Source organism: Pristiophorus japonicus, chromosome 9, assembly GCF_044704955.1.
Source record: "Pristiophorus japonicus isolate sPriJap1 chromosome 9, sPriJap1.hap1, whole genome shotgun sequence".
In the NCBI taxonomy this organism is placed as follows: domain Eukaryota; kingdom Metazoa; phylum Chordata; class Chondrichthyes; family Pristiophoridae; genus Pristiophorus; species Pristiophorus japonicus.
In genome coordinates, this window is record NC_091985.1 from 175,800,831 (window position 1) to 175,823,716 (window position 22,886).

The following is a 22,886-nucleotide window of genomic DNA, read 5'->3' on the forward strand; positions in this document are numbered from 1 at the left end:
AGTTTAATGTGGACAAATGTAAAGTTATTTGGAATAAGGAACAGGCAAAGGAATTACAGGATTAATGGGAAAATACTGACTAATAAGATCAGGAAAGGAATTTTGGGTCACGGTACAAGCCAATGTCTAGCTGCTGTCAAAAACATAAATAGGATGTTGGATTGCAAAAAAAGAAGAATGGAGAGGAAATCAAGATAAGTAATCCTACCATTATATTGAGCATTGATGTGCAGTTTGGGAACCCCCACTATAATGTAGCTAAGCTGGACAAGATACAAAGAGTTAAGATGATTGGAGAATTCAGTGCTTGGCAATAGACTTGAGGCTTTTATTGGAAGAGGGAACGCTAGATGTATTCAAAATAGTACAGCTCAGATCATCATTATCATAGGCAGTCCCTTGGGGTCGAGGATGACTTGCTGCCACACTAAAAATGAGTACTCAGGTGACTGATGAACTCATTTTAAATGGTGGAAGATGCCACCATAAATCAGGCAGAGCTATCTGTATTGGGATGATACAGCAGAACTTGGAGATACAGGTTGAACTTCCCTTATCTGACACCACCCTTCGTCTGGGACCATTCCCGGGTGGCGCATGCGCAGAACGCGACCGTCAAAAACCTACTCACCAATATAATCTTTCTCCTCGATCGACTGCCTCCTCCTCGTCACCCTGCTGGAACTCCTGCAGCCACAGTCCTCGGGCCGGCCACTCCTCCACACAGCGCTCCCTCCAGGGGGGGGTCGAGCTGATGCTTCGATGCCTGCCGTCGCGTCTGGGCTCATCACAGGGCCTGCCAACTCTTCGGGGCTCGCCGGCTCTTTGAGGCCCCCTGCACACAGATTAGCTGGCTGGCTGACTGACAGTCGGTCCAGCCAATCAGCGGGCACACATATTTACCCCAGCAACAACACTTAAAGGCGCAGTCCACCCAAACACGTGACCACCGTTCATCCGGCAAAATCCTTCGTTCGGGACGGGCCAGGTCCCAAGGGTGCCAGATAAGGGAGGCTCAACCTGTACAAGTTAAAGCTGAGTAGATTTAGACGGATGTAATGAAATGTTACTGCTCTGTGAGGGTAGTTGGTTAATGAAACAGCTGGGTGAGGGAGGTTATAGCGAGAAAGGAAAGGACTTGTATTTGGAAGATAATTAATTTAGGTAACCAAGTCAAAATTGGGCAAGTAGCCACATTATCAGCTGTAACTGTTGGGACAGCGGGAAGTTGGACAAGATGGGCCAATGGTTTTCTAGCCTTGAGCTTTCACTGTTTCTATGTAGATCCAGATCCTGTGGTTCTGGATGAATGTCGTCAAGGGGAAGCAGTTTTCCAAGGTGGAGATGAGGGAACCAAGGATGGATCCTGACTGCAGGGCCAGGAGGAGAAAGCATTTGAGTATATGTAATGACTTTGTTGGGCCAAGTATAATCTGAATCAGGAGAGATCAGCATTATGAAGAGGGACTACTGAGTAGAGGAGTTGAAATGAGGATCGAATTATCAACTGTGTCAAAAGGACTAGAGAAGTCGAGGAGAATGAGGGGCAGTGAATGCAATCGTGGTCAGTTACTCCTGACTGACAGGATTGTACACTAGGTACTCATTTCACATTCTCATTTTCCGAGAACTGACATCCATCCACCCGAGTGCATTTTTTAAAAGTTCTTTTGGTTCTTACTTTGAACCTCTGCTTCATACATGCTGCTGAAACTTGTTTGTGTTACTGCAGCTTGTACATTGTATAAAAAAAAGCCGGGGGGTTTTTTCAGAAAAAAAATGTTGATTTCCACACATGCGAAAATACCACGATTTGGAACATTTTTTGAATCTTGAAGAGGAATTCCATCAGCCATCTTGACTTCTCTTACGCAGAGTTAAAAACATTAAGAATTTGTTGAACGGTGACTTGCTCTCCTGCTGGTGGCCCTGTTGGAAAAACTTTTTCTGAGGCAGCCAATTCTTGCTGATATTAATGATTGGAAGCGCATGTGGGAAAACTGCTTGCTGCAGAAAATTGGAACATAGACCTGGGAAAGGCATTGTTCTCCGAGCTTTACATACACCGATCATACTGCCGAGCTTGAGTTCAGGGCACACAGCTGCTGCACATAAAGATTGATATTTAAATGTAAAAAAATGAGTGGGGTACTTCAAAGATTGGCCTTGGGGTCTATTTATAATGAGGTTGTTGAGAACACAACCTCCTAAGTTTGCAGTTGATTGAGGCAGGTCAAATGAGTAATGCAACCAAATTCAAAAGGCTCGTGTAGGAAATTGGGACTGTAGATCACACATACAAATCAATGTAGAAAAATATAACATTTGTATGGTAACAAAATCATAAAAGGTGTTATAGTTATGCTGCAAACTGAGCAATAAAATACATTTTTTGTCAATGGCAGAATTGTTAAAACCATTGACCCAGTGCATTTAAAAAAAATCAAAGTACTGGGTTGCATTAGAAGAGAGATGCAATACAAATGACCAGAGATAATGTTGTGTTGCATGGGAAGTGGAAGACCTCGCCTGAAATGCTGTGTGCTCTATTGAACATGGAAAGATATTCTATCCCTGCAATGCAATGAGGGCATCTAAAGTGACACTGGAACGCAGGAATTTAAGTTACAAGAAAAAGTTGAGGAAATTGGTCTTGTTCATAATGGAAAGGAGATGATCTAACAGTTTTTATAAATTAGGAAATGGTTTGATTGAAGTTTCTGTTGGAGGTCTTGGCTGAATGAAGTATGGATAACCTCAAATGAATGTCAATTGATATGAATTGGGCCCTCATTTAGTCCAGAGACTTAAAGATGTGGGCATTACCTTTTGATCTTGGATTAAGGTATATTAGAAATTTCATGGGTCTTTAGTAGATAAACTGAGGTTCGGCATCACCCAGACACTCCCATAAGCAGAGCTCGCATCTCCTACGATCTTGAGAGTACCCCTCTATGATCTAGAGAACACCTTTACTGCCCAATATCTTGTTCATCAGATAGAATCATACAGCACAGAAGGAGGCCCTTCGGTCCATCTTGCCTGTGCCAGCTTTTTGGTGGAGCTATCCAATTAATCCCACTCCCCCACTCTTTCCCTGTAACCCTGCAAATGTTTCCGTTTCAAATATTTTCCCTTTTGAAAGTTGTTATTGCATCTGCTTTCGCCGCCCTTACAGGCAATACATTCCAGATCATCATCATCATAAAATTCTCCATCTCACCTCTGGTTCTTTTGCCAATCACCTTAAATCTGTGTCCTCGGTTTCTTGACCCTCCTGACAGTGGAAACAGTTTATCCTCATTAACTCTTAACAAAACTCCTCAAAATGTTAAACACCTCTATTAAATCTCTTAACCTTCTCTACTCTAAAGAGAACAAGAACCTGACCTGGGATTGCTTGATGTGAAGAGGGAAGTCAGGAGAAAGAGATAACATGAAGATATCAAGCTATTAAAAGACTTCAAAAAGTATTTGCGCAATGAACAAAAATAATGAACGATCTGAACTTGCTGCTGTTAACTGCCCATGGATAAGAAAGTCGCGCTGAGAGGAATTTGTTGCCCGCCCAGTACAAATAAAAATTAGAGGCAACATTGCAGAGGATGTGCATAATTTGTGTTCTTTTCCCCCTCCACTATACTGAAAGTTGATTGCACACTTCTTAGTTTACAATACTTCTAAATGACTTGGAATCATAGTGATGCAATAAACAAGCATAGGTTTAGTAAAAAGCCTCATTACATTAGTTTGTACTGTAGGAGATACACCTCTCTAAGATTGCTGACCTAATAGCACTTGAATTGTGCATTTGGAGCAGACTGTTTAAGGAGCCAAGGCTGCCTCTTGCTGTTCAGTATCCCAACATTGGCCATTTCAAGGTGTTGCCATGTTAGCCATAATACTTGCAGTTATATATTCCTGCAAGTTTGTTTTATATAGCTGCTTATCTTCTGTTGTGTTTCTAGTAAAGTCACTTGTTCTATTTTTTTAAAGGAACTTTTTGTTGGTTTGGCAAAATTTGATTTGTAGTCTGATCAATGTTTTTAAAAAAAAATCAACTCTAATCTCTTTCTAGCTCATGACTTGTATCTAATGACTTGTATATCTTGTTTTGCAGGTTTTCTTGAACTCTGGACATTTGGTGTACATATTGTGGATGCCTTATAAGCGATGGGTATCGTAGCCTTCTTGAAATCTCAGTTCATCTGCCACCTTCTTATATGTTACATCTTTGTAGTGACTGGACTCATCATCAACCTCATTCAGCTGTGCACGCTGATAATATGGCCGATCAATAAGCAATTGTACAGGCGGATCAACTGCAGATTGGCTTACTGCATTGCCAGCCGTAAGGAAACCTTTGTTCAAATTTGGCTATATGGAATAAGGTAGCTGTAATTGCAGTTAGTTGAAATTGTGGCTTTTTTGGGCAAGAGGACCAACTTGGAAAAGCTGAATCATTTTCTTCATCATATGATGTATCAGTGCAGTTCTGATTGTGTGAATTTTGTTTTGAAATGCATGTTGCCCTGTATGACACCAATAAGCCTGGCAATGATAATCTTTAATGCCCTATTACGGAAGGTGTGTAATGGTAGAAATTTAGCTTATTGTATGTTTGGAAACCTAATTTGAAGTCTACTAAAAAGCTTTTGAATTGCTATGCCTTTATCAGCAGTATTTTTCTGTAAAAGATTACTGTAGTTTGACCGCATACTCTCCTGTGGAGTCATCCAAAAAGTTTCAATCATACGGAGCGATGTTTTGAACAAAATTGTCTGAGACAAGCAGATTGAAATGGCATTTTCCTCCTCTCTTATACCCTGTCCCCACCCACCAATTTTTCTCACCTGCTCTGAAGGCACTGACTGCTGCTGATGACCATTCTACATTTGTGAGTCTAGACAGTGCAGTGAGTGTAGGCATTGAAAACACAGTGTCAGTTTCCACATGTATGCTGATGACACCTAGCTCTACCTCACTACCACTTCTCTCGACCCTCCTCGGTGTCTCAATTCTCAGACTGCTTGTCCAACACCCAGTTCTGGATGAGCAAAAATTTTCTCCAGTTGAATATTGGGAAGACCGAAGCCATTGTTTTCGGTCCCCGCCACAAACTCCCTAGCCACTGACTCCATCTCTCTCCCCAACTCCTATTTCCAGATCGCCTATTTCCATCTCTGTAATATCACCCGTCTCCGCCCTTGCCTCAGCTCATCCGCTGCTGAAGCCCTCATCCATGCCTTTAGACGTTACTATTCCAACGCACTCCTGGCTGGCCTCTCGCATTCTACCATTTGTAAACTAGAGGCGATCCAAAACTCGGCTGCCGTGGCATTGTTTTGCTAATTGTGCTAGCAAGGGACAGAAAGGAGATTTTTTACTTGGTTACCTCTCTTTACATATACAGCCAAAGTGTGAAATTTTAATAATTGTCATGGTTTGTCAAGACACTGTTTGGATAACTGGCCAGTTCGAATGTGTGGCCCTAGAACATGCATCATCCTGCTATATATTCTTGGTGACAACTTTTCAATTGAATGATAGAAATGTAAATTGTTTCCATTACATATACCACTTACTTATGGGGCTACATTTGTATCTTTACTGCACTTCTTATTGCAATGAAGGAAACGGTGCTTAGTTGTGTTTGCATGTGGGTGGGTGGCGGGGGGAGGGGCGATGGGTGGGGATTGGGGGCGGTGGAGAAGCTTCTCCGCGGGTATAAATAAGCAATGGGAAACTGTTCAAAGATTGCAAATAAATTCTGCACTTCATCCTTATTCAAAGAACTTATTGTTTTGGCTGTGTTGCTGACACTTGCAACAAGAAGGCATTGTGTTACAGACTGGGGTCTTGCAGATTGCCAAGGTTATTGTAGGATGAGATGCTGTGTTGTAAAAATGAAGGCATGCACATGTGATAGTTAAACCAATAAAATAGGCTATCATTTACAGTTAGTAGTAAATTGACTGCAGAACTTCACATGCTGCCTTTTGGAATGTTGCAAACATATTCTGAATTCCTGAAGGACTTTAAAACCTGAATTTCAGTAAGTTCTTAAATCATGAAATGTAGGCACTCCACCCATAGAATTAGCAGTGAGATGGTTAGAAAACTGCTCCCCCACAGACCTTCTTAAATAATGGGCAAGCATTTAGGTGCCTATAACTAAGCAACATTACTCCGGAATTTACGAGGTCATGAGATGAAACAGTGAACACTGTGTATATGTTGCCTTTGCGGCATTGCTGCCTTTGCGGCATTGTTGTATTTTAAACCAGGTTTCTCTGGAGCAATTACATTATTTGCCACAATTTTGTTGTAGGCAGGCTGAGAATTTAGGCTACCTCTCTGCAGAAAGGTGGTTTTATATTGTCTGGCTATACCTTGGATAGTTTCCAATAAAACTTACATTCGTGATTACAGCTTTTGAAGTCCATTTGCTTTAAAGCTGTAGTTGTGACTTAAGCAGTTAAATATGTGCATTATTTTACTGCTGCCAGTGCTCTAAATTCTATTTCGTACTGAATAGCTCTGCATTTAAAAGACCTACAAGTATAACCATTTTGTAGTGTGTGGGCGGCGGGGGGGGGAATGTTTTGGTGAAAAGGGCGAAAACAGATGCTAAATAAGTGCTGTGCTAATGAGACATGCCTTTTTTGAAAGTCTGGTTTTAGCATACAATTTTGGTCCTAATTGCTGATTACCATAATTTGGACTTGCCTGGAGGTGCTAAAGCAGGTAGCTACCTGCAGGCTTAGCACTCGAACGCTCATGAGACACAATTTTCATGGAGCAGTTTATGTGGGCTCGTCGCACCCACTTCCACTGAAGGTGTGGAGTGCGTTGGCTGCACACAGCGGCACGTCTCAGATGGCTCGGGGATCGAGGGAGAGGGCGCACAGGTTCTCTGACGTGGCACTGGAGGAGGTCCGGTGGAGGAGGATTTCCTGTACCCGCAGGGGGCGAAAAGAGTCTTGCACCAAGACCTCCAGTGCATTATCGGAAAACCTTGATGCATGCTCTCTCATATGTTTTGCCCTTTTTCAATCTTTTACATCAAATTCAATTCACAAAGGACTCTCGCCACCTCTTCCAGCCATAATGTACCTCCAAAGATGTGCAGGCTGAGTTTAAGTAGCGCTAGCCTTCCATGATATCGAGCCCCTGGTTATGCGTGCGGCCAATAGACAGCACTGGTAGTGCTAGCTGCACACAGCAATCATGAAAAACGGCAGTTTAACATGCTGCCTGCAATGCAATGCTCGAGCATGGGTCAATCCCTATGTCTGTTTTCTGGGGTTGTCCAATTTAATCCCCACAATGTTCAGTTATAACATAACTCTACCGAATTCTCCTTCCTGACCAATTTACCAAGGAAACAAAATAAAAATAGAAATTATGAAGCCCCGCTTCAAGGTGATCAGTGAGACACAACGTCAGAGTACAAAAAAATAGAATTTCTCTCTAAATGGGTCAATAGATAAATACAAAAAGCAAGATTTGAAGTCCATATCGAACTCCGTTCGGATGAGAAGTTGGCAATGAATAATTGGATCGGATTCAAATTGATGAAAACATTCCACTACTATGTATTTTTTGACTTTACCATCAGAGGAACACCAATAACCAAGAAACTAGTTTTGTTGCAGGCTTCTCATTAACAAGTCAGTCAGAAATTAACATAGTTTTGCAAATCCCTTAATCAGTTTTAGCATCTCGATTCGATCACTCCTCAACCTTCTACACTCGGGAATACAAAATAAGTTTATGCAACCTATCCTATCATCATTTAACCCTTTAAGCCTTGGTATCATTCTGGTGAATCTGCAGTGAACCCCCTCCAAGGTCCATATGTCTTTCCTTGCAAAGTCCTTGCACAATACCACAATCCATACGAGGCACATTCTATGGCCAAGGTCACTCAGTACCAAGAAGTGATGACCCTGCGTGGGACCTTCCTTTATTTACCTGGATGACCAGGTGAGGAGTATCTCCCACAAGTTCACCCCCTGTGGTCAATGTGTGCATTTCTCAAGTATATGCAATGTTGTTACATGAAGGTTACATACATGACATCACATCCCCCCCCCCCCCCCCCATAAGTTTTATTGGGATCACAGGTTAAGTCTTTCGGGTGTTCTGCGCTCCCTCGTGGAGCGCCGCAGTTCAGGCTCTGGCTGTTGAGCCTTGGCCTGCCTGTCTGTCCCCTGTGGTGATTCCGGGCTGACCGCAGGGACTGTGAATGCTGCTGAATGTTCTTGTTGCTCGTTCACTGGCGGTGGTGTGAATACCATCTCATGATCTTCCTCGGGTTCCTCAGAGTCCATGCTGAACCTTTCTTTTTACTTGGTCCAGATGCTTGCGGCAGATCTGCCCATTGTTAAGTTTAACCACGATGACCCTATTCCCCTCTTTGTCTATTACAGTACCTTCAAGCCATTTGGGCCCCAAAGCGTGCTTGAGAACAAATATGGGGTCACCAATTTCTATACATTTCCCCCTTGAATTACGGTCATGGTACTCATTTTGGGACTGGCGCTTGCCTTCAACAATTTCGGACAAGACGGGATGAATGAGGGACAGCCGAGTTTTGAGTGTACGTTTCATAAGGAGTTCCGCGGGCGGGACCCCCGTGAACGAGTGCGGTCAGGACCTATAGGCCAGCAGGAGGCGTGATAGGTGGCATTGATGGGACCTTGAATCCTGAGCATGCCTTGTTTTATGATTTGGACTGCACATTCCGCCTGGCCATTGGAGGCCAGCTTGAACGGTGCTGTCCTGACATGGTTGATGCCATTACCCGACATGAACTCCCGGAATTCGTAGTTAGTGAAACATGAGCCATCATCGCTAACAAGGATGTCCGGCAAATAGTGGGTTGCAAAGACCGCACGTAGACTCTCCACAGTGGTGGATGTCGTGCACGAATTCAAAATGATGCACTCCATCCATTTCGAGCACGCATCAACCGCGATGAGAAACATTTTCCCCGTGAATGGACTCGCGTAGTCTATGTGAATGCGTGACCATGGCCTGGTGGGCCAGGGCCACGGGCTGAGCGGGGCATCCTGGGGGCATTTCCCAGCTGAGCACATGTCGTGCACCTGCGAACAGTGTTCCAGTTCTGAATCAATTCCCAGCCACCAAATGTGTGACCGGGCAATGGCCTTCATCAGCACAATGCCTGACTGCTCGCTGTGGAGTTCCCTGATGAAAGCTTCCCTGCCCCTCTGGGGCATGACTACCCGGCTACCCCATAGTAGCAGTTGGCTTGGATGGAGAGCTCCTCCATCCGCCTGTGAAACGGTCTGACCTCCTAGGGCATGCTCCGTGTGCGGGCGGCCAATCCCCAGTCGGGACACATTTCTTAATCAAAGATAGGAGGGGATCTCTGTTGGTCCAGATTTTGATCTAGCGGGCTGTGATGGGGGAGCCTGTGCTGTCAAAGGCATCAACGGCTATGACCATCTCAGCGCTTTGCTCCGCTGCCCCCTCAGTGGTGGCTAGTGGAAGCCTGCTGAGCGCGTCAGCGCAATTTTCAGTGCCCGGCCGGTGCCGTATGGAGTAGTCATATGCAGCCAGCATGAGAGCCCATCGCTGTATGCGAGCTGACGCATTGGCATTGACAGCCTTGCTGTCTGACAACAGGGATGTTAAAGGCTTGTGGTCCGTTTCTAATTTGAACCTCCTGCCAAAAAGGTACTGGTGCATCTTTTTCACCCCATAGACACATGCGAGTGTTTCCTTCTCAACCATCCCATATCCACGTTTTACTTGAGAGAGCGACCTGGAGGCATAAGCCACAGGTTGGAGTTGCTGCAACACGCACCCAACCCCATAGGACGAGGCATCACATATCAGAACCAATTTCTTACAGAGTCAACAACCTATTTGAACAGAGTAAGTTACGCACCCGATTGAAAACCAGTTCTTGACAGTCCCCCCCAAAACCAATCGCAACCCTTACGCAGGAGCACGTGTAGCGACTCCAACAATGTGCTTAAGTTCGGCAGAAAGTTCCCGAAATAGTTCAAGAGTCCCAGAAATGAACGCAACTCCGATGTGTTGCAGGGCCTGGGCGCTCGTCGAATCGCCTCTGTTTTGGATTCGGTAGGCCGAATCTCGTCTGCAGCAACCCTCCTGCCCAGAAACTCGATCTCGGGAGCCAAAAACACACATTTAGGTTTCTTGAGTCGCAGGCCTACCCGGTCCAGTCGGCGTAGCACCTCTTCCAGGTTGTGGAGGTGTTCCTAGGTGTCCCGACCTGTGATGAGGATATCGTCCTGGAATACGATCGTTCCAGGAATGGATTTGAGTAGGTTTTCCATGTTTCTTTGAAAGATTGCAGCCGCTGATCGAATGCCAAACAGGCACCTGTTGTAAACAAACAGTCCCTTGTGCGTGGTGATTGTGGCCAGTAGTTTGGATTTGTCGGCCAGTTCTTGGGTCATGTAGGCTGAAGTGAGGTCCAACTTGGTGAACAGCTTGCCGCCTGCCAGCGTGGCAAAAAGACCCTCCGCTCTCGGAAGCGGATATTGGTCTTGTAGGGACACCCGGTTGATAGTGGCCTTGTAGTCGCCACAGATCATCCGCTTTTAGGACTGGAACAACGGGGCTCGTCCAGTCGCTGAATTCAACGGGCGAGATGATGCCCTCTCTCAGCAAACGGTCCAATTCGCTTTCAATTTTCTCCCGCATCACATACGGCACAGCTCTGGCTTTGTGGTGCACTGGTCTGGCGTCCGGGGTGATGCGTATCACTACATTGGTACCTGTAAATGTCCCGACGCCAGGTTGGAATAGCGACTCAAATTGTAGGACCTGTGAGCATGAACTTCGCTCCACAGATGACACTGCGTGCACATCCCCCCCCCCCCATTTCCAGTTCATCTCAGCTAACCAGCTGCTCCCCAACAGTGCGGGACCATTGCCCGGGACAATCCACAGCGACAGCCGATTCACTGATCCATGTGGGTGACAGCCTAACTGCCGAACACTGGAATGATTTCTTTGGTGTACGTCTGTAGTTGAGTCTCAATGCGTTCTCGTTTGGGTCTGCTGGCTTTGATTGGCCATAGCTTTTCGTATTGTTGAACGCTCATGAGAGACTGGCTGGCCCCCGTGTCCAGCTCCATACGTACCGGGATGCCGTTTAATAGGACCTTAATCATCATTGGTGGTGTTTTGGTGTATGAGCTGTGAATGTTTGCTACGTGAACCCGCTGAATTTCAGCGTCCATTGATTTGCCCCACGCGTCATCCTGCCTCGCAGACCCCTCTTCTGGTCCATCCGCCTCGTGCACATTTTAGCTAAATGGCCAGTGAGGTTACATTTTCTGCAGGCAAACTGTTGAAACCTGCAAGTCCTAGCAACATGTCTGCCCCCACACCTCCATCATGAACTGAGATTCCCATTGTTGTGAACAAAAGAGCTGTAACCATGCATTCCTCGCTGATTGTCCCTTTGACTGCTCTTGAGCACCCTGTTAGTGGGTGTCAATGGCCCCATCCCAGAACGCATTGTCCACTGGGATGGCGTAAATGTCCGTTCAGCCTGCCATTGTCTGTGTTGAAAACCTGTTCTGGGGTCTATTGCTTCCTGGGGTGTGTCGAACTGCCCTTGCCTGCCTGCCGGGCTCTGAGTCACGCATATGATATTGACCCCCTGATCCATCGCCACGTTGGAGTCAGAGTTGTGCGCGTATATTATCTTGGTTTCCTCCTCCCCCGCCATAAAAGTCTGAGCCAGCAACGCCGCTTCCAAAATCAAGTCCTTGGTCTCGATTAACTTTCTGAAAATCCCAGCATGACTGATGCCCTCAATAAAGACATCCCTTAGCATCTCCCCCCTGCAGGCGCCTGTGAATTTAGAGGCTAGCCAAGCGCCAGAGGTCCGCAACGGTATGCTCTGTCCTTCCCGACGTCGGTGGGTATAAAATCTGTGTCGGGCCGTGTATATGCTGCTCGCCGGTTTGAGGCGCTCACTGATTAGCTTGCTGAGCTCTTCAAAGGTTTTGTCCGCCGGCTTCCCGGGTGCTAGCAGGTCTTTCATGAGCGCGTAAGTCTTAGATCCACAGCTGGTCAGTAGATGAGCCCTTCGCTTGTCGGCCACTGCATCTCCCAGCCAGTCCTTCGTGACAAAGCTCTGCTGAAGCCTCTCAATGAAATCGTCCCAGTCCTCACTAACACAGTACCGTTCCTCTGTGCTACCGGTGGCCATTCTTGTGGGTCATTGATTCCCGTTTCTTGTCGCCACTGTAAAGTCCTTACACAATACCACAAATCCACACGAGGCACATTCTATGGACAGGGACCAAGAAGTGATGACCCTGCGTGGGACCTCCCTTTATATACCTGGATGACCTGTTGAGGAGTGTCTCGAACAAGTTCACCCCCTGTGGTCATTGTGTGCATTTCTCAAGTATATACAGTATTGCAGTGTTGTTACATGAAGGTTACATACATGACATTCCTGAGATTCAGTACCCAAAATTGAACACAATGCTCCAGATGGGGGTTTGTACGACTGTAGCCTAACGTCCTCACCCAACCCTATGAGATAAAGGCCAACATTCCATTAGCATCCACTAATCTCCCAACCAATTACCAACTCGTGCAACAGGGTTATGTGCAATTCTGTGCTTTCATTATTACTAATGTTTTGTGTGGACCCTTGTGGCCTTCTGGAAGACCAATAGATAACATCTGTCGATACTCTTCTGTACATCGTGCTCGTGACCTTCTCAAAACATCCAAGTTAGATTAGTCAGACATACCCTATCCTTCACAAATCCATGCTGACTCTCTCTTTGATCAGCTCATACTTGTCCCAGTGCTCAGTTAACTTTGTCTGATAGATTCCAGTAGCTTTCCCACAACTGACTTTTAAACTGACAGGTCTGTAGTTAACTGGTTTCTCCATCCCTCCCTTCTTAACTAATGAGATTTACAATTTTCCAATCAACGATTCTTTAATCTAGAGAGCTTTGAAAAATTATGACTTATGCACCTGCAATTTCCTCACCTGTTTCTTTTAATTCTCTGGGGTGGAAGCCATCAGTTCCTGGTGATTTGTCGATCTTAAGTCCTATTATTTTCTCCATTACCATTTTTTTCCCACTAAGTTCTACCCGTGACTTATTCTTGGGTTCTGTTCCTAAAATGCTTTGTCCAATGCAGGCACCCAATCCTCAAAAGGACATCAATAACAAAGGGAATTCAAAGATGAGCAAGAAGGCTAAAGATTAAGTTATGAAGCGGAAGACGGGCAGAATGAGTTGTGGCCATGGTTTACTATGGAAGTCATCCATAGCACTCCTGAGCGGTAATGCCACGAGAGCATCCAAGTAAGGATGGCCACCCAGATGAAGAATCTCAAAGTGGGCAATAAAATTGACAAAAAGCCTCCGATTAGATTTGAATTTTGAAGGTCCCCACCATAAAAACTCCATTCCCTAACCAACTCCGTCCCTGGCCTCTCTCAGGCTGAAACAAACTGTTCGCAACCTCGGACTCCTATTTCATCCTGCGCTGAACTTCCGACCCCATATCCTCTCCATCACCAAGACTATGTACATTCACCTCCATAACATCGCTTGTTTCCACCCCTGCCTCAGCCCATTTGTTGCTGAAACCCTCAACCCTCAACCATGCCTTTGTTGCCTCCAGAGTTGAATGTGCCAATGCTCTCCTGGCCGGCCTCCCACCCTTTATAAATTTGAGCTCATCCAAAACTCTGCTGCCCATATCCTAACTTATACCGTCTCGCTCGCTCGCTCGCTCACTCACTCACTCATCACTCCTGTGTTTGCTGACCTACATTGGCTCCTGGTCCAGCAACATCTCGATTTTAAAAATTCTCATCCTTGTGTTAGAATCTCTCCATGGCCTCACCGCTCCTTGCTCTCTAACCTCCTCCAGCCCTACAACTCTCCTCCAATTCTGGCCTCTTGAACATCCCCGATTTCCTTTGCTCTACCATAGGACGGCCATGCACTCATCTGCCTAGGCCCTAAGCCCCTTCACTGCTCAACCTCTCTCCTTTTAAGTCATTCTTTAAAACCCACCTCTTTGACTACTTGTTCTAAAATCTCTGTGGCTTGGTGTCAAATTTTGTTTGATAACATTCCTGTGAAGTTCCTTGAGACACTTTACTATGTTAAAGGTGCTATATAAATGCCGGTTGTTGTAGTATGAAATGAGGGGTACTTTGAGTAAGACCACTATCCCCGGACTTGCGGAGAGCTCCACGCATATATACACAAAGCAATGCACAAAGCACTATTCACTTGCCTCACGATATCCGTGCTTCTGATCCTTTCGTTACTAAAAGAAACGACATGATCATTAACAAAAACTGAAAAGTCCGTGATTCAGAGTAACCACATCAGTGCGATGAACTATGTAACTGACAGATGCAGCTTGCCATATTTAACTACATAAGTGATTTTAGGAAGCAATGCCAAATATGCAACTGACTCAAGAGTGAAAATCTCACTTAAGATTGCCTAATGTCAACAGTCCTGCTCCAGGTGGTAGACAGATGTCCTCTGAACACAAGTTTCTGATGTCACGTTACTGTCCAGAATTATTAGATCTTGTACGACGACCAATATAGTTCCACCCAAAAGCAATTACCAATGTAAACCAGGCCCACCTATCAGAGTGGTGTCATATTGGTGGCGAGACACATTTATGATTTTTATTCTGCCATCAACACATCGCTCAGCTGCCATGCCAATGCTATGAAAAGGCATGTCACCTTCACGCCGCTTCACAGCGCGAGTCGGTTCAGGAGGGTGAGGACTTGGAGGAAGGCGACTGGATTCGACGTCCCCATATTCCAGGTCGCTGATTGGAGCGTGGGCAGGTACAGCAGGAGAGGCAGCAAGCAGCAGAGGAGCGGCGAGAGATTGTAGAGTGACTTGAGTTCGGGACCCAGGCGAGGCGAGGGCCCAGGGGCAGCATGGGCCAGCCCACACTGCGATATGTGTGCGCACTAGGTCCGTGCAGCAGAGATAGTCTCCAGTCTTGGTTAACCCTTGCCACTGGACCAAGACCTTGCTCTGTCAAGTCCGTGTGGTGGCTGGTGTGCAATGGCCACCACACGTTTATTTTTAAAAATCCACGCACCGGCATCTTCCACTCTTCAACATGTAGTTCAGGTCTGGAATATCAGAGCCCTCATTGTAACACCTGTGAACTCATCCCCGTTGTGGTGTGGAAGCAAGTCATCCTCGATACAAGGGGCCGCCTAAGAAGAGAAGGCTATGAAGTGTGCTTATGCTACATTTAAAATTTATTTTTTAAAAACCTGAACATTTCTTTGCATGCAAGGAGCTAAATGCAACCAGGGCAATGCTTAGCATATAGTTAGGACATCAAAAACATTTGGTAACTCTTAACAGCTTCACTAATTCACACCATACAGACAGCACAGACTGCATCACAGGAGTTCTGTATAACTGGTACAATGACACATTGCAGTGTCCTACAAAATACACAAGATAATTTTGGAACCCAATAATGCAGCTGCCAGTTTAACCTTGAAGGAGTGTATAATCCATCTTTCAAAACTTGTATAACTACCAAAGGGTTCTACCACTGCAAACGCTCAAGCAGCAAGCTTATCCTATCTATTTTGCCATAACGTAACACACCTACTAGCAGTCAACTTCAAGCATGACCCATCTCTTCTTGCAGGTCAAACAATTACAAGCTAGGTTTATTACAAAAGCGGCGAACTACCCTGAAATGATCTACGCATTTTTCATTTGGTGAAAAGGAAAACTCGATTACACTTCACAAATTGTAGAAAAGGGAAACTGACTTCATAATGTTTACGAACTAATTAGATCTTTTGACTAATTAGATCTTTACAAAAATCTAAATCAATCCTATCAACCGCCCACCCCACAACGTGCACAATGCCCTGAAGGCAACTGCATTATGACGATAGGCTGAGAAAAGACAACCTTCATGGAGTACACATCAAGAATACTCACATAGGCAAAGTACCAAGGGGCAACCGTCAACTCGGGTTGGTGCCTTCAGGAGAAGAGAGTGGGGTGAGCTGTGTTCACTACTATGGCTGGAGCTACTCTTATTTCTGAGCCGTGCACTGGCACAGCCTTTGCCTGACTGAGTCACCACTCAAATTTCCTCCCCTTTCACTAAATTAGCCACAACATTGCCCAGCAGCAACTTGAATGGTACAAGTGTACATACTCACCACTTTCACTTTTTAAAAATTCATTCATGGGATGTGGGTGTTCATGGCTAGGCCGGCATTTATTGCACATCCCCAATTTCCCTTGAGAAAATATTGGTGAGCCGCCATCTTGAACCGCTGCAGTCCAAGTGGTGAAGGTACTCCCACAGTGCTGTTACGGTGGGAATTCCAGGATTTTGACCCAGCGACGATGAAGGAATGGGGATATACTTTCAAGTCAGGATGATGTGTGACTTGGAGAAGAACTGGAGGTGGTGGTGGTCCCATGTGCTTGCTGCTCTTGTCCTTCTAGGTGGTAGAGGTCGCGGGTTTGGGAGGTGCTGCCGAAGAAACCTTGGCGAGTTGCTGCAGTGCATCTTGTAGATGGTACACACTGCAGCCACAATGTGCCGGTGATGGAGGGAGTGAATATTTAAGGTGGTGGATGGGGTGACAATCAAGTGGGCTGCTTTGTCCTGGATGGTGTCGAGCTTCTTGAGTGTTGTTGGAGCTGCACTTGGAGAGTATTCCATCACACTCCTAACTTGTGCCTTTGTAGATGGTGGAAAAGCTTTGGGGGGACAGAAAGTGAGTCACTCACTGCAGAATACCCAGCCTCTGACCTGCTCTTGTGACCACAGTATTAATGTGGCAGATCCAGTTAAGCTTCTGGTCAATGGTGATCCCCAGGATGTTGATGGTGGGGGATTCAGCAATGGTAATGTCAAGGGGCCTTGGTTAGACTCTCACTGGTTGGAGATGGTTAGTATCTGGCACTTTTGAGGTGCGAATGCTACTTGCCACTCAGCCCAAGCCTGAATGTTGTCCGGGTCTTGCTGCATGTGGGCATGGACTGCTTCATTATCTGTGGACTTGTGAATAGAACACTGCAGTCATCAGCAAGCATTCCCACATCTGACCTTATGATGGAGGGAAGAGATGAAGCAGCTGAAGATGGTTGGGCCTAGGACACTGCTCTGAGGAATTCCTACAGTGATGTCCTGGGGTGTGATGATTGACCTCCATGCAGCCAGTGGAGAGGTTTCCCTCTGATTCCCATTGATTTCAGTTTTACTAGGACTCCTTGATGCCACACTCTGTCAAATGCTGTCTTGATGTCAACGGCAGTCACTCTCACCTCACCTCTGGAATTCAGCTCTTTTGTCCATGTTTGGACCAAGGCTGTAATGAGGTCTGGAGCCAAGTGGTCCTGGCGGACCCAAACTGGGCATCAGTGAGCAGGTTATTGGTGAGTAAATGCCGCTTGATAGCACTGTTGACGACACCTTCCATCACTTTGATGATTGAGAGTTGACTGATGGGGCGGTAATTGGCCAGATTGGATTTATCCTGCTTTTTGTGGACATGACATACCCGGGCAGTTTACCACATTGTCGGGTAGATGCCAGTGTTGTAGCTGTACTGGAACAGCTTGACTAGAGGCGCGGCTAGTCCTGGAGCACAAGTCTTCAGCACGACAGCCAGGATGTTGTCGGGGCCCATTGCCTTTGCTGTATCCAGTGCCCTCAGCCGTTTCTTGATATCACGTGGAGTGAATTGAATTGTCTGAAGACTGGCTTCTGTAATTGTGGGGACCTCAGGAGGAGGCCGATATGGATCATCCACTCAGCACTTCTGGCTGAAGATGGTTGCAAACGCTTCAGCCTTGTGTTTTGCACTCGTGTGCTGGGCTCTGCCATCATTGAGGATGGAGATATTCATGGAGCCTCCTCCTCCCGTTAGTTGTTTAATGGTCCACCACCATTCACAATTGGATATGGCAGGACTGCAGAGCTTTGATCTGATCTGTTGATTGTGGGATCGCTTAACTCTGTCTATATGGCATTCTGCTTCTGCTGTTTAGCAATCACGTAGTCCTGTGTTGCAGCTTCCCCAGGTTGGCACCTCATTTTTAGGTACACCTGGTGCTGCTCCTGTACTTCTATACTCCTCATTGAACCAGGGTTGGTCCCCTGGCTTGATGGTAATGGTAGAGTGAGGGATATGTCGGGCCATGAGGTTACAGATTGTGGTGGAATACAATTCTGCTGCTGCTGATGGCCCACAGCGCCTCATAGATGCCCAGTTTTGAGTTGCTAAATCTATCTCATTTAGCACAGTGGTAGTGCCACACAATACGATAGAAAGTGTCCTCAGTGTGAAGACGGGACTTCGTCTCCACAAGGATTGTGCGTTAGTCACTGCTACCAATGCTGTCATGTACAGATGCATCTGAGACAGGTAGATTGGTGAGGACGAGGTCAAGTAGGTTTTTCCTTCGTGTTGGTCTCTCCACGTGCCACAGGCCCAGTCTGGCAGTTATGTCCTTCAGGGCTCGGTCAGTAGTAGTTAGAGGGATGTGATCGGGGCCCAGGAGAGACGAGAGTTCGGGGTCCAGAAGAGGCGAGGGGCAAGGGGCAGCACAGGCCAGCCCACACTGCGATATGTGTGTGCACTAGGTCCGTGCAGCAGAGCAGGTCTCCAGTCGTCTTGGTTAATCCTTGCCACAGGACCAAGACCTAACTCTGTCAAGCCCGTGTGGTGGCTGAGATGCAATGGCCACCACACGTTAAAAAAATCCACGCACAGGCGTCTTCCACCCTTCAAGATGTAGTTCGGGACCTGGAATATCATTGAAACACCTGTGAACTCATCCCTTGGCATGGAAGCAAGTCATCCTCGTTTCGAGGGACTGCCTATGATGATGATGAGTAGTAGTGTTACCAAGCCACTCTTGGTGATGGACATTGAAGTTCTCCACCTAAAGTACATTCTGTGCCTAGCTACTCTCCGTGCTCCTTCCAAGTGGTGTTCAACATGAAGGGGTACTGATTCATTAGCTGAGGGAGGGCGATAGGTCGTAATCAGAAGGAGGTTTCCTTGCCCATGCTTGACCTGAAGCCATGAGACTTCGTGGGGTCTGGAGTCAATGTTGAGGACTCCGAGGGCCATTCCCTCCTGTCTGTATACCACTGTGTTGCCACGTCTGGTGGGTCTGTCCTGCCAGTGGGATCACAAGTGGTATTCCAGTTGGACCTAGGCCAGTGATACATCAACTGATCCACTAAGTCTCTGAATGCAGACCATTCGATTTTCAAAGGTGTTGGCTGTACTTTTACGATGTCTGGTCGTACCAGTGTTGGGTGCATAGTACCACGCAGTCCTATTGGGTCACTCGTTTTCTTCAACTTGGAGTAGGAATGGAGTCATTTTTCTAACACCTGTGTCATTGCACACACAGCAATCTTGTGTTTCGTGCCAGTTCAGTTTCTTAGAAAGTGATCCGCATGCTTAAACTAAAAATCACTTGTATCGCGCCCCATTTTGGTACAACCTGAGATGAGCTTTCAACCACATATCTGCCTCCCATCAATACCATCTACGTAACGTCGCCCGTCCCCGCCCCTGCATTAGCTCATCTGCTGCTTAAACCCTCATCCATGCCTTTGTTATCTCTAGACATCACTATCTCTCTCCTGGCCGACCTCCCATCTTCCACCCTCTGTAAACTTTGGCTCATCTAAAACTCTACTGCCCATATCCTAACTCGCACCAAGTCCTGCTTTCGCATCACCTCTGTGCTTGCTGACCTATATTGGCTCCCAATCTGGCAACGCCTTGATTTTTAAATTCTCATCCTCGTTTTTCATGGCCTCGCCCCTCTCCATCTCTGTAACTTCCTCCAGCCCTACAATCCTCCGAGCTCTCTGCACTCCTCCAATTCTGGCCTCTTGTCCATCGCCGATTTTAATCGTTCCACCATTGGTGACAGTGCCTTCAGTTGCCCAGCCCGTAAGCTCTGGAATTCTCCCTAAACCTCTCCGTCTCCCTACCTCTTTCTCCTCCTTTAAGACACTCCTTAAAACTTACTTCTTTGGCCAAGCTTTTGGTAATCTGTCCTAATATGCGGCTCGGTGTCAAATTTTGTCTGATAGCTCCTTGTGAAGCAGCTTGGGATGTTTTAATATCTTAAAGGCAATCTATAAATGCAAGTTGTTGAAAATAAATTAACACAATCTCTATGCTAGGCTAATGTTCTGTAGTTGACCCTTTTCTTTTACTTTCTAAATGATCTAATCTCTCTCTGAAGGTTCCAAACAGACTCCAAGAAAATGGTTAAGAAAGAAGTTTTAAAAAAAAAAATGAGGAAGGTAAAGAGAAACTACAAAATAAAATTATCAAGGAATGTAAAAAGAATTACTTGTAGTAAAGTATTCTACAGAAACATAAGATAGAGGTGGGATCTGCACGTGGTGAGACACTGGGCACAAGTGTGTATGAGCCAGGGCAGAGTGAAAGGATAGCACAGGTGCCAGCTCGCCGGAGGGTGAGGTTGCACACTAGTTCTGCAGCACAGTACTCCGATGATGAGACTTTGGTGTGCTAGGCTACAGAAGAAGGCTGCTGGCTGTACACACACCCAAATGATTGGTGAACTAGAAAGCCTATCTTCAATGTCTAGGAGCATGGAGGCGTACAACACAGAGCATGGAGCACATCCTTTCCAACATGGAACGGGTGGTCACCTCCATCAGCAAATCTGTGATGCGCAGCGTCTGACGGCCGATGTCACAGCTTCCATTGCAGCACAAGCAGCAGCCACCCAACGTCTGAGTGCTGCAGTGGAAGCTCACAATGCAGTCATGCAAGCTCAGACTGCTGCCATTGTGGCTTTGGATACCAGTGTTCAAAGGGGCTTCCAGGGTGTCACAGCTCTCCAGGAATCTGTTCTCCAACAGATTACTAGGATTGCTGAGGCTCGTAGGAGCATTTGGAGAGGTAAAGTCCCTAAGGGAATGCACAAGGGTAATTAGTTTATTTTTGTATGCATTATGTCACGATTTAAATTAGAAATGTAGACTGGAATGTGCATTTTCTCAAGGATTTTATTTTTGTGTTGTCTGAAAGCGGACGATGCGATGATCAGTGCTAGACGAAAGGTAAAGATTGTGGGACTGTTGGGTGAATGGGGAGTTGTGGATGAGGTTATTGATATCACTCATGAATAACCTGATCACGTAGAGCCCTGACAAAAAGGGGCTGCCTGAATTGTAGCCTCTTTTCCACCACCTCCTCTTTCCTCAATCTCCTGCTCCTCAGCTTCTCACCTGATAGTTGGTGGCGAGAGCTGTTCACTCATAATGGCCAGGCTCTGCAGCATGCAGCATTCTACCACAAATCCTGATGCCTGCTCAGTATTGCATGGCTCCTCCAGGACGGTCCAGGCAGCGGAAGCATCGCTTGAGGACATTAATGGTGTGCTCTATAATGTTCCTTGCGGCAGCATGGCTTTCACTGTAGGCATGCTATGGTCATGACCATAGGTCATGCCCCTGCAAAACAGATACACTGCTTTGAGTGCTGTTGAGGGGGATGACTCATCAGGGGAGGGCAGCAGCAGCCAAGTTCATGGCACCGTGGCTGGCTCTGTTGCACAGGAGGGCAGGAAAAAGAGTGGGAGATCGATAGTGATAGGGGATTCAATCATAAGGGGAATAGATCGGCGTTTCTGCGGCCGCAACCGAGACTCCAGGATGGTATGTTGCCTCCCTGGTGCAAGGATGTTTCCGAGCGGGTGCAGGACATTCTAAAAAGGGAGGGAGAACAGCCAGTTGTCGTGGTGCACATTGGTACCAACGACATAGGTAAAAAAAGGGATGAGGTCCTACGAGACGAATTTAAGGAGCTAGGAGCTAAATTAAAAAGTAGGACCTCAAAAGTAGTAATCTCGGGATTGCTACCAGTGCCACGTGCTAGTCAGAGTAGAAATCGCAGGATAGCACAGATGAATACATGGCTTGAGCAGTGGTGCAGCAGGGAGGGATTCAAATTCCTGGGGCATTGGAACCGGTTCTGGGGGAGGTGGGACCAGTACAAACCGGACGGTCTGCACCTGGGCAGGACCGGAACCAATGTCCTAGGGGGAATGTTTGCTAGTGCTGTTGGGGAGGAGTTAAACTAATATGGCAGGGGGATGGGAACCAATGCAGGGGAGACAGAGGGAAACAAAAAGGAGACAAAAACAAAAGACAGAAAGGAGATGAGTAAAACTGGAGGGCAGAGAAACCCAAGGCAAGAAACAAAAAGGGCCACTGAATATAAAGGGGCTGCAGGAGGGGTCAAAACTAAAAATCATGGTTTAAAAACTAGGATGAAAACATTCTACCTAAATGCATGCAGCATTCGAAATAAAGTAAATGAGTTGACGGCACAAATCATTACAAATGGGTATGATTTGGTGGCCATTACAGAAACATAGTTGCATGGTGGCCAAGACTGGGAATTAAACAGATTCAGAAAGATAGATAAGAAGGGAAAGGAGGTGGGGTAGCTCTGTTAATAAAGGATGATATCAGGACAGTTGTGAGGGATGATATTGGCTCCAATGAACAAAATGTTGAATCATTGTGGGTGGAGATTAGAGATAGTAAGGGGAAAAAGTCATTGGTCGGCGTAGTTTATAGGCCCCCAAATAATAACTTCACGGTGGGGCGGACAATAATCAAGGGAATAATGGAGGCATGTGAAAAAGGAACGGCAGTAGTCATGGGGGATTTTAACCGACATATCGATTGGTCAAATCAAATCGCACGGGGTAGCTTGGAGGAGGAATTCATAGAATGCATATGGGATAGTTTCTTAGAACAGTATGTAACAGAACCTACAA

The 22,886-nt window shown here is 46.2% G+C and overlaps 1 protein-coding gene across 7 annotated transcripts in view; it reads left to right on the forward strand.

Moving 5' to 3' along the window:
- Positions 1–22,886, forward strand: part of agpat4 (1-acylglycerol-3-phosphate O-acyltransferase 4 (lysophosphatidic acid acyltransferase, delta)) — a 306,351-nt gene that overhangs the window by 163,172 nt on the left and 120,293 nt on the right. For all 7 annotated transcript variants that reach the window (XM_070890161.1, XM_070890158.1, XM_070890160.1 and 4 more), the window contains one exon: positions 4,121–4,351. In XM_070890161.1, the coding sequence (XP_070746262.1) occupies positions 4,174–4,351 (178 nt within the window). In that variant the 5' untranslated portion in view covers positions 4,121–4,173. The remainder of the gene's footprint in view (positions 1–4,120; positions 4,352–22,886) is intronic.